Source organism: Oncorhynchus mykiss, chromosome 14 (genome assembly GCF_057628025.1).
Source record: "Oncorhynchus mykiss isolate SJ-2025 chromosome 14, ASM5762802v1, whole genome shotgun sequence".
Taxonomy (NCBI): Eukaryota; Metazoa; Chordata; class Actinopteri; order Salmoniformes; family Salmonidae; genus Oncorhynchus; species Oncorhynchus mykiss.
In genome coordinates, this window is record NC_143035.1 from 8,702,549 (window position 1) to 8,714,614 (window position 12,066).

The 12,066-nt window shown below is 46.4% G+C and overlaps 2 protein-coding genes across 5 annotated transcripts in view; one reads left to right on the top strand and one right to left on the bottom strand.

Moving 5' to 3' along the window:
- LOC110488707 (amyloid beta precursor protein binding family B member 2) overlaps positions 1-7,244 on the top strand; it is a 49,316-nt gene extending 42,072 nt beyond the window's left edge. For 2 of the 4 annotated variants that reach the window (XM_090198284.1, XM_090198285.1), the window contains exons 10-14: positions 721-796; positions 1,881-1,970; positions 3,584-3,703; positions 3,977-4,155; positions 4,551-7,244. In XM_090198284.1, coding sequence (XP_090054410.1) covers positions 721-796; positions 1,881-1,970; positions 3,584-3,703; positions 3,977-4,155; positions 4,551-4,724 — 639 coding nt within the window. In that variant the 3' untranslated portion in view covers positions 4,725-7,244. The remainder of the gene's footprint in view (positions 1-720; positions 797-1,880; positions 1,971-3,583; positions 3,704-3,976; positions 4,156-4,550) is intronic. The other 2 variants (XM_090198286.1, XM_090198287.1) reach the window with 1 other exon arrangement.
- A 6-nt stretch (positions 7,245-7,250) lies between these two features.
- The window catches only part of LOC110487721 (protein NSUN7), a 40,816-nt gene continuing 36,000 nt past the window's right edge, over positions 7,251-12,066 (bottom strand). The window contains 2 exon segments of the mRNA XM_036942855.2: positions 7,251-8,420; positions 8,579-8,855. Of these exon segments, the coding sequence (XP_036798750.2) occupies positions 7,945-8,420; positions 8,579-8,855 (753 nt within the window). The 3' untranslated portion in view covers positions 7,251-7,944.

Sequence of the window (12,066 nt, forward strand, 5' to 3'; positions counted from 1 at the left end):
AGCAAAATAAAGGTAGTCTCCTTGTCTGTTGTTTGTGATCTGCTTTCTGACAAGAGAGATGGTGACCCACTTTGGAAAAAAGCTCTACATCTTGTCTCAGTGTTTCTCAGCTATTACTCAATACGTTGTTGGCCTGGCAGTCCCATACATAAGTAAATGAATAATCCCAAACAGTCACTCATTGTGCGCTAGTAAATAAGTCCTACACTCCACATTGTCTATTTAAAACGATTCCTACTGCAGTGTGAAAACTTACTGACCTCAGCCTCTGTTGGTGTGCAGTGTTTGTGTGTGTGTGTGTGTGTGTGCCTGCCTGCCAGCCTGCCTGCCTGTGTACATACATACGTGTGTGTGTGTTCGTTCCCCTGTGAGAAGAGAGTTGCAGACTCACCATAGACTTTGATTAATGACACCTACAATTAATCAACTATCTCGAAGGGAGTGCAGCACATTACAGCGCCCGTAAGGAGTGTGGCTGCTCTGCTGCAGTATAAGAACTGAGAAGATCGAGAAGAGAAACGGAGAGAGATTCATTCATTAGGAAATATGTCTACATTTTAGTTCAAAGAACACATAATGCCTTGTGCTTCTTTCTGAGTTTGAAGTTTAAACGCTTTGAATTTCTTTGTTTCACATTACCATCTTATCCCCCCCCCCTCTTTTACCCCTCTCTTCCCCCGTCTGACTCTCCCTCTCTCCCCCACTCCTCTCTACCTTCAGATTATGGCTGAGAGGAAGAGTGCGAAGGCTGCTGCCTGCAGCTCATCCCAAACAGGCTCCGATGTTCCTCTCCAGGGTAAGGGGCTTGGTGACACACACACACACACACACACACACACACACACACACACACACACACACACACAGGTACTATTCATTAATGGTGATCTGTTTACAGAATTGGAGTTGAGCGTTATAACTTGATTTGTTTCACTCTCTGTATGTGTTTCATGAGTGTTTCACTGCAAATGAAAAAAGGCCTCTTGTGAATCCAGAACTGAATGCAAACACTTGTTAATGAAAAAGCTGTGCTTGGTTCACTTAAGCCTGAATTATGCTGACAACAGTACAACATCTCATGACACATTACCAAAAGTACTAAACCAATTATTATAGATAATAAAATAACAATTCATCCCATAACTTCAGCTTTTGTGTCAGGATCTGCTGACTGCGGGGGAAATACTTTTATTCTGTGCATGGAGTAAAAATCGTGGATGGGCTCTGAGCTCACAGGAGCAGCTCACCTCATTAAAAGCCAATTAGTGTTGAGTCGTAGCCAGCCCTAACGCTCAGCAACCCCCTGTTGAGAGATCAAAGCGCTCATTGGACGAACATCGCTCACTCGCTACTCGCTACCACGACCAAACCGCCTGTGCACTCCACTATCAGATCCCTCCACTGTCTCTCACCTCCTTTCATTCCATTCCTTGTTTCTCCCCGACCCTCAGGCAGAGTGTAATAGGAAGTAGACAAACTCCTGTTCTGTCCTTTATCCGGGGTGTTGGTCTTTACACTCTTGTCTGTGTTAGGATGGACAGAGGGATAGAAGACTTCCCGCTCTTCAGGCCACACTGTAAATACACTTTGTTTTTGAGCCGAGCGTTTATCAAAACAGCCCCTCTGAAGCTCTGCACACTTGTATGAATAACCATCTTCAGTTGTTTTTTCATATGACCTAATTAGATGCAACAACATCTGAAATATTCAAATGTTCACACAAGAATCGGTTTATTTTTGTATTTTAGACTAACAAGCCTGTTTGGGCATGTCTTTGCCTGAGTCTGCTTGGACATCCTTTGTAGTGTGTGTGTGTGTGTGTATGTATGTGTATGTGTGTGTGTGCATCTTTCGTGTCTGATGTGTGTATTCTCCCACAGAGTTTCCCGTCCCAAAGACTGAGCTGGTGCAGAAGTTCAATGTGAACTACCTGGGGATGACGTCTGTGTCTCGCCCCATAGGTAAGAGAAGTAAGGACGCTACATATACAGCCGTACCTAACCACCTGAAGTGTTCCGTTAATCATGGTCCATACACCTGTACACATACTGGAGCAGTGGAGGGTCCTCAGAGGAGCAAGGAGATGACCAAAAAATCTAAATAGTGAAACATTACAGTTATCCTTTTTAGATTAAACTATACTAAATATATTAACGTCATCAAATAATTTATTAAAGCACACTGTTTTGCTATGAAGGTCTACGGTAGCTTCAACAGCACTTTGTAGGGTAGCACCATAGTGTAGCCGGAGGACAGCTAGCTTCCGTCCTCTTCTGGGTACATTGACTTCAATACAAAACCTAGGAGGTTCCTGGTTTTCACCCCCTTCCATAGACTTACACAGTAATTCTGACAACTTACGGAGGATGTCCTCCAACCTATCAGAGCTCTTGCAGCAGGAACTGACATGTTGTCTACCCAATCAAAGGATCAGATAATGAATCTAGTACTGAAAGAATAAGATATAGCTAGCTAGACTGCAGTGCATACAATGTGGTGAGTAGTTGACTGAAAGAGACAGACAATAGCTGAACAGTTTTGAGCAAATTAAATTGTTCAAAAATGAAAGAGAAGCAAGAGAGCGAGGGAGAGAGAAAGCTAGCTATATTTCTCGTAGTATTTTTTTCACTTTCACTTGCTTAGCTAGTTTATGCATCTAGCCAGTTTAGCCTACTCAAACACCCTGCTCAAACAGAGAGGGATGCTATGTTAGCTTGCTTGCTATTGCTATCCCACACAGAAACTCTTACAAGTCAAAGTAAGCTTTTGGTTTTATTAATTTTTTGCCACCGGTGTAACTGCTTTCTGACTGTACACTGCATGATTGTAGCTAGCGGGTTTACTAACACGTTAATGCTAGTTGCTATATCGACTATGACATTAGCTAATATGGGGACAAAGACGTAGGTTGTGTGTAGTTGTTAGCAATTATGATATGAAGGTTTGGCTTGGAAAGTGTTTTTGCCTGGTCACAGACAGCTGATGTGTTGTGAGCTGAAGTCCACAAGCGAAGGGAAAAGGTGAGAGGAGGAGAGCGCGTTGATGCGAGAAGGAATACAACGAGAAAGTGATCATGCTGTTTGTATGTGGCTGCTATGAAAGTGAACTGTGTTTACATGTGATCAGAGGTGTATTCCTACCGCCAAATTCTGTTTAAAAACGTTTCTTAAACAGAAGTGAACGAAACAAAATGGGGCTAACTATACCTGCATTTCTCCAATAGAAACTCTTGTTGGCAATTGCTGGACTAATGATTACACCCTATGTCAGCTAGATCCAGTCAAAAGAGTGCAAGGCGGTATCCAATGAGTCATTCTCTGTCACCCTGATTATTTAAACATTTTCTCTCGACCTGTGCACCTATGTTGTAAACTTTCATTCATAGGCTAAATTGTAACGACCTCATGATGGGTACAGGGAAAATGTGAGTATCGTGTTGTAGTCTAACTCTATCAATGTTCTATTGAACTCATCTTAAACGGCACCGACCGCCACTCCACTGGAGTTAGAAAACAAACTCAGGTTTCACCACCTCTCTCTCTTTCCTCCCTCTCTCCCTCTCCATCCCCTCCTCTCTCTCCAGGTATGGACATCATCAACGGGGCTATAGAGAGCCTGGTGTCCTCCACAGGAAAAGAGGACTGGACCCCTGTCATACTGAGTGTGGCTGACGCCACCGTGGCTGTCATCAAGGAGAAGGCAAGTAGCAGATTTTCTTCCCGTACCTGTGGATTATCCCTGAATCGCTTTACCACATTCATGATTTGCATTTGTCATCCATTTGGCAACCGCATGTGAAACAACAGATTCACATCTCATCCGTCTGGACTGAAACCTACTGTAGATATTGATTTCATCTTAACCAACCTGGCTTTTCTTGCTTTGACCCGTTGCCCTCATCATGACAAAAAACATGTCTTCATTTCTACCTGAATATTCCCTATATTCTATAACCATTGGTCCCCTGGACAGGAAGAGGAGGAGGAAGTGCTGGTGGAGTGCCGCGTGCGTTTCCTGTCCTTCATGGGAGTGGGCCGGGACATCCACACCTTTGCTTTCGTCATGGACTCTGGGAACCAGCACTTCCAGTGCCACGTGTTCTGGTGTGACCCCAACGCTGGCAGTGTGTCTGAGGCCGTGCAGGCTGCTTGCGTGGTGAGACTCCTACTCATACCTACTGTGTGTACACACATACTGTATACATTGTCTGCTTATCCTCTTTACCTCGTTCTTGCATTTAGGGTTGAACCAGGAAGTGGACATGAAGCTAGAGGTAGTGTTAGGGTTGTGATTGGTTTAAGGTTGTGGTTGAGGCTACGGTTAGGGTTGTGATTGGTTTAAGGTTGTGGTTGAGGCTACGGTTAGGGTTGTGATTGGTTTAAGGTTGTGGTTGAGGCTACGGTTAGGGTTGTGATTGGTTTAAGGTTGTGGTTGAGGCTACAGTTAGGGTTGAACCAAGACGTGGACATGAAGCTAGAGTTAGTGTTAGGGTTGTGGTTGAGTTAGACTCTGATGTACTTTCCTCTCCCCCCCTTCCTCCTCTTCCACAGCTGCGGTATCAGAAGTGTCTGGTGGCACGCCCCCCCTCTCAGAGAGCTGGCTCCTCCTCCCCGCCCCCCGACTCGGTGACGCGCCGGGTGACCACCAGCGTGAAGCGTGGCGTCCAGTCTCTCATAGACACTCTGAAAACAAAGAAAACGCCCTCAGAACTGCCTCAGCAATGACGGACAGCTCACTGACCACACCCCCTACCACAGCCCCTGGCTTTGTCACTCACACTGTCGCCACAACTACGACCTACAACCACTCCTAACCAATACCAGCCATGGTAACCAACGATGTACATATATGTTAACTTAACACCACTGGGCAGACCAAAGGAGGAATGGATCAGGGAATGTGTATCTGCTCAAAATAATAAAAAGTGAACTAATCTGCAGAAGAAGAAGAGGAAGGCCAAGATACAGCAGAATGATGTGTGGTTAATATGGGTCGTCACTAGTGGAACTTTCCATTGAGCTTTGAACTCTGCTGTGTCATAGAGAGACTTGCCTACTTTAGCCAGGCCACAGCTGTCCTCACCGGGCACTGCCTCGTCTTGTGGAGTATTATTACTGGAGTATTAAGCCGGTGTCACACAAAGCATTCTGGATACAATTTATGTTGCTTGCAACAAAGTTGCACCTGTGTTGCCCAGTGTGTCACCCCCCACATTTTTGGGGGCCTGCAACTTAGTTGCATTGCATCGCAAGATAGAAATGAATCCTATTTCACGCAACTGACTGTATGCAGTGTCCAATCAGTGAGCAGGAAAAAAGGTTTACATGACTCGTCATATCGTTCCGTACGGAACTCTGACCCAAGTTGTCATGTCAACACAGCTGTAAGTGTTGCTAACAAAAGAGACATGCCAAATGTCAGAAAAAAATTGTCTAGTCATGGTTTATGTACATGCTCTGGCAGTCAATAAATGTCATTTTAAAAGTGAACCCAGACCTTTATCTGTCCAGTTTCAACTGAAATTGGCCAACATGAACTGCGCTAGCTAGGTTAGCTCGTTGCTAGCTTTGTTAGCTAGTTAGCTTGGTAAAACATAGCCCTTGATCATGACTCTCATTACATTATACATAAGAGTTATTGGATGAAGGCGTCTTCTCTACGGGGGAGTTTTGTTACGAGCCCCGATGCTCAATCTGAACATTAACACGAGTCGCTTGCGGTACAGGTTTGGAGGCGTATGGACCTTATCTTTCATATCATCGAGAAATAATACCTATAAAAAAAAAATGGTTAATTTGATACACGCCTTGCTAGGGTTAGGGTTCCGACACGGCCATATCTCCATGTTACAGCGTTTGTTTAACGAAAACAGACAAGTGGCAACCACCTGTGCTAATTAGCTATCTAGCGTGCTCCAAACACCTGTGTGTAAGGGTAACTCTGGGAGTGTAGTTTAGTCAGATGGAGGCACCCAAAGCTGAATGGATCTGTGTAAAACTGCTACAGTAAGTGTATCTTTTTGAAGAATTCTTTCTCGTCTGATGAAAGATAAGGGCCACATGTTTTGAAAGCCTTGGTTATTGACGTGTCTAAACACAGCGTCGGGATTGTCGTCAACATGAGCCAGTCGTGGGCGAAGCGAAAGACTGAAAACTGTAGGGGAGAACAGATCATTTATGAAACCATGATGTGATGTATAACAGGATTGGATGTTGCATGCGATTTAAATTGCGTCCAAATTGCTTCCTGTGACGCAGGCTTTAAACTAATACTGAGACACACTGGACATACCTGAGAAAAACAACCAATCCCAAGTGAGTGCTGGCTTTGTTGCATCAGGAAGCCCACACTGAATGTGTGTTTGTTTATCTACACTTTTTCTTTTTAAACTTCTTGTACACAGTGAGAGCAGCCCTGTTCCCATCGCAGTGCCAAACTGAGTAGCATTCCAGAACGGGGGACACACGGAAGGACACACACACACACACACACACTCACACTCACGTCTCCTTAAGACGTCTGTCTCGTTGACATGGTAAAAGCCGATCGCTACAGACAAGGCCACTGACCAAACGCCGCCATCCAGCTCTTCTACCCGACCTGGCAACCTTTGAGCACCAGACTCCAATAGAGACGTGTCATGTGACGGACTATACAGCCATGATGTCCTAACAGAGACAGGGAGTGTACAGAACATGGGAACCAATGTATTCCATCCCATCTGGCTCACATAACGGACTGAACCAATGTCTCCCTTGAGGAGGGGTGCTCAGATTGTACTATAATTATTGTAAAGTAATGATTGTACCCCAGGTTGGCGATGAGAGGTGAGAGGGAGGAATGGGGTGGTGTTGGTATTTCATGTGTTTGTAATCTGAATGTGAGGGGGGAGAGAGAGAGATGGATCATCGTTGGAGAGAGAGGTTACAGAGGAGGGTGTCATTATGGAGTTAGACCTTTGTGCAGAGCACCTAACTCTACCAGACTATCTAAACCTGTCCCCACTCACAAACACACACACACACACACACACACATTCACCCAACTATGGAGAGCTGACCGCCCACTGTCTCCTTTAGGACCCAGGTACACCTCTCTACACTCTAACTCAACTCTGTGAATGCAATCCACTCCAACGTTAAAAACATACGTGAAAATAGTGTGATTCATGTGCTCTGTTCTTCACTCATCTCTACACCATGTAATTGTGATCTGTTGTGAAAATAAATGCAATACCAAAACAAGGGAAGGTCTTGAAAGTGCAGGTTTATTTTCTCATGTAATGGGTCAAGTCATTGACGTCATGAAATCACATATTTGGTAATTGGCACTACTGTAAAAATATACAATTACTGTATACTTGAGACTATGGCATACTTGTTTTATGACACATACGAAAAGTATTAAAGTGAAATGACTTTAAAGGTGCTTTATTGTTTTTGCTTTAAAACTATAATAGTGACAGCACTATGGACACTGTGTGTGAATGTAACTTGCATGTGTGTGTATATATATATGTATGTGTGTGTGTATTTATATGTGTATGTGTATATATATATATATATATGTATGTGTGTGTGTATTTATATGTGTATGTGTATATATATATATATATATATATATATGTATGTGTGTGTGTGTGTGTGTGTGTATATATATATATATATGTGTGTGTGTGTGTTTATATGTGTATGTGTATATATATGTATGTGTGTGTGTGTGTATATATGTGTGTGTGTGTGTGTGTGTGTGTGTGTGTGTGTGTGTGTGTGTGTGTGTGTGTGTGTGTGTGTGTGTGTGTGTGTGTGTGTGTGTGTGTGTGTGTGTGTGTGTGTGTGTGTGTGTGTGTGTAACATGTATTCTATATTTCAGTGTATGGTAGTGTGTTTTTTGTCTTCAGTATTTGAAGGTGTATTTGCCTGAAGTATTGTCCTGTGTGCCGGGTCAGAGCCAGGGGCGAGGGTGTTTGACGACAGGCTTTTCGTTGACACTACCAGAGGACTTGATCAGGGGCACCTGGGGGGGTGAGGTCTTCCACTGGTAGCAAGGCAGGGTGGGGTTGGACCTCTGGGGGGGCGGAGGGAAGTTCCGTATCTGTCTGGCCGGGGGGGAGTACCCAGGGAACAGGACCGGGGGCAGGGTGAGGGCCACGGGGCGCAGCACCTCCTGACGTCCCTTAGGGGGGCCAGGGTGGACCAGGGGGGTGAAGGGGGCTGTGGTGAGAGGGGCAGCAGGGGGGTTGGGGTCTGTGGCGGTAGGCGAGTGGCGGTTGTTGTATGAGGCTGCAGTGTTGATGAGGCAGGTCTGATTCTTCCTGGAGAGGCTGGAGGCGGGGTTAGGGGCGGGGTAAGGGGAGGTGTAGGAGGTACTGTTGGAGAGGGAGGGCTTGGGAGGGCGTCGGCGAGCAGGCTTGGCTTTACCTAGAGGACAGAGAAAGAGGAAGAGGGGGATTGTGGAGTGTGAGAGAGGAATGAGGCGAAAGGAAGAGAGCTCGAGGGCCTTTGGACTAGTACGACACAGAAAGAGCAGTTGAGTATGCGTGTGTTAGGAGTGAAACTGTGTGTGTGAATGAACTGACCTCGTTGCGACAGACCTCCATTGGTCGACCCCACCGTAGTGGCGGAGCTACAACCCTTGGTCTCACGGTTAAGGAACTCCATGACTCTGGATTGGCTGCTGGCGGTGGCGTGTGGGCGTGTATGAGCTGAGCGGGCGTGACTGATTGGTGCCTGGTGGGTCTGTCGGCCACGCCTCTCCTTCCTAGTTGGATTGTTGGAATCGATCCCGTCCAATAGGCCCGTGGCTGCTGCCCTGGCAAGCACTTCCTGTGCAGACTCGATCTCTTCCAGGTCGGGCTGTCAGGAAAGGAATATGGAGAGAGTAAGGAGGAGATCCTGGAACAAGTTTAAACCATGTGACCATTTTACGGCAAAAGAGGTTGGATATACAGTACTTTGTAATGCAAACAGAGTCTATGCAATGTAAAGATGAGTGTTTTATGAGTGTCAAGTAATCTGTCAATAGTACTTTAGAGAGCAGAGAGGAGAGCAGATAAGAGAGGAGAAGAGAGGAGAAGAGAAGAGAGCGGAGAAGAGAGCAGAGGAGAGGAGAAGAGAGCAGAGGAGAGGAGAAGAGAGCGGAGAAGAGAGCAGAGGAGAGGAGAAGAGAGCGGAGAAGAGAGCAGAGGAGAGGAGAAGAGAGCGGAGAAGAGAGCAGAGGAGAGGAGAAGAGAGCAGAGGAGAGAGCAGAGGAGAGGAGAAGAGAGCAGAGGAGAAGAGAGCAGAGGAGAGGAGAAGAGAGCAGAGAAGAGGAGAAGAGAGCAGAGGAGAGAGCAGAGGAGAGGAGAAGAGAGCGGAGAAGAGAGCAGAGGAGAGAAGAAGAGAGCGGAGAAGAGAGCAGAGGAGAGGAGAAGAGAGCAGAGGAGAGAGCAGAGGAGAGGAGAAGAGAGCGGAGAAGAGAGCAGAGGAGAAGAGAGCAGAGGAGAGGAGAAGAGAGCAGAGGAGAGGAGAAGAGAGCAGAGGAGAGGAGAAGAGAGCAGAGGAGAGAGCAGAGGAGAGGAGAAGAGAGCGGAGAAGAGAGCAGAGGAGAGGAGAAGAGAGCAGAGGAGAGGAGAAGAGAGCAGAGGAGAGGAGAAGATAGCAGAGGAGAGAGCAGAGGAGAGGAGAAGAGAGCGGAGAAGAGAGCAGAGGAGAGGAGAAGAGAGCGGAGAAGAGAGCAGAGGAGAGGAGAAGAGAGCAGAGGAGAGAGCAGAGGAGAGGAGAAGAGAGCGGAGAAGAGAGCAGAGGAGAAGAGAGCAGAGGAGAGGAGAAGAGAGCAGAGGAGAGGAGAAGAGAGCAGAGGAGAGGAGAAGAGAGCAGAGGAGAGAGCAGAGGAGAGGAGAAGAGAGCAGAGAAGAGAGCAGAGGAGAGGAGAAGAGAGGAGAAGAGAGCAGAGGAGAGAGCAGAGGAGAGGAGGAGAGAGCAGAGGAGAGAGCAGAGGAGAGGAGAAGAGAGCGGAGAAGAGAGCAGAGGAGAGGAGAAGAGAGCAGAGGAGAGGAGAAGAGAGCAGAGGAGAGGAGAAGAGAGCAGAGGAGAGGAGAAGAGAGCGGAGAAGAGAGCAGGGAGAGGAGAAGAGAGCAGAGGAGAGAGCAAGAGGAGAGCAGAGCAGAGCAGAGAGGAGAAGAGAGCAGAGGAGAGGAGAAGAGAGCGGAGAAGAGAGCAGAGGAGAGGAGAAGAGAGCAGAGGAGAGAGCAAGAGGAGAGCAGAGCAGAGAGGAGAAGAGAGCAGAGGAGAAGAGAGGAGAGCAGAGGAGAAGAGAGGAGAGCAGAGGAGAGCAGAGAAGAGAGCAGAGGAGAAGAGAGGAGAGCAGAGGAGGAGGAGACAGCAAGAGCAGAGCAGAGGAGAAGAGAGCAGAGCAGAGAAGAGAGCAGAGAGGAGAGGGAGGGACCATGTCCTTTCTTCCTGCTGCAGGGTCACCTGCTGTCACAGCACCTACCCACACAGCTCTCCTCTCCCCACCAACTGAATAATTCACACTTACTGAGAGAAAGGAAGGGTGTGTGGTGTGTGTGTGTGTGTGTGTGTGTGTGTGTGTGTGTGTGTGTGTGTGTGTGTGTGTGTGTGTGTGTGTGTGTGTGTGTGTGTGTGTGTGTGTGTGTGTGTGTGTGTACATTTGAGTTGTTTTGCAGATGTGTACGGGAGGGTCTTTTGGGGTTGCACTGTGTTGATGCTAACTCACACAGACAGGGGGCGCTGAATTATTCAACAGATTCTCTCCCTCCCCCTCTCCTCCTTTACCTCCCTCTCCCCTCTCCTTCTCTTCTCTCCCTCCTCATCCCTTTAAATCTCACATCCACCCCATCCCCCCTCACTGTTCAAGCCTCTTAAATCATCCTCTCTACCTGGGCACACTGTTAAACTTGTGTGCAGCAACAAACCACAAACACCATCATACACAACATACTCTACCATTCAAAAGTTTGGTGTCACTTAGAAATGGCCTTGTTTTTGAAAGAAAAGCACAAAACACCAGTCTCAACCTCAACAGTGAAGAGGCAACTCCGGGATGCTGGCCTTCTAGGCAGAGTCGCAAAGAAAAAGCCATTACTCAGACTGGCCAATAAAAATAAACGATTAAGATGGGCAAAAGAACACAGACACTGGACAGAGGAACTGCGTCCCGGAGTCGCCTCTTCGCTGTTGACGTTGAGACTGGTGTTTTGCGGGTATTATTTAATGAAGCTGCCAGTTGAGGACTTGTGAGGCGTCTGTTTCTCAAACGAGACACTCTAATGTACTTGTCCTCTTGCTCAGTTGTGCACCGGGGCCTCCCACTCTTTCTATTCTGGTTAGAGACAGTTTGTGCTGTTCTGTGAAGGGAGTAGTACACAGCGTTGAACGAGATTTTCAGTTTCTTGGCAATTTCTCGCATGGAATAGCCTTCATTTCTCAGAACAAGAATAGACTAACGAGTTTTAGAAGAAAGTACTTTGTTTCTGGCCATTTTGAGCCTGTAATCGAACCCACAAATGCTGATGCTCCAGATACTCAACTAGTCTAAAGAAGGCCAGTTTTATTGCTTCTTTAATCAAAACAACAGTTTTCAGTTGTGTTAACATAATTGCAAAAGGGTTTTCTAATGATCAATTGGCCTTTTAAAATGATAAACTTGGATTCGCTAACACAACGTGCCATTGGAACACAGGAGTGATGGTTGCTGATAATGGGCCTCTGTTTGCCTATGTAGATATTCCATAAAAAAATCTGCCGTTTCCAGCTACAATAGTCATTTACAACATTAACAATGTCGACACTGTATTTCTGATCAATTGGATGTTATTTTAAAAACAAGGACATTTCTAAGTGACCCCAAACTTTTGAACGGTGGTGTATGTCCTAAACAAGTACATTCACCGTACCACAAACTGTTTGTCCCAGTTATGCCATTCTCGCCGCACCTCTGATAACCAGGAAAAATATAAACTCCCACCTCTACTGTGCAATTCTACTTGCCTACTTACAAGCTAAGACAAACACGCACGTGATTCTAAATTCTGCCTGTGTATGACACGACTCTAACCGTCTCTCG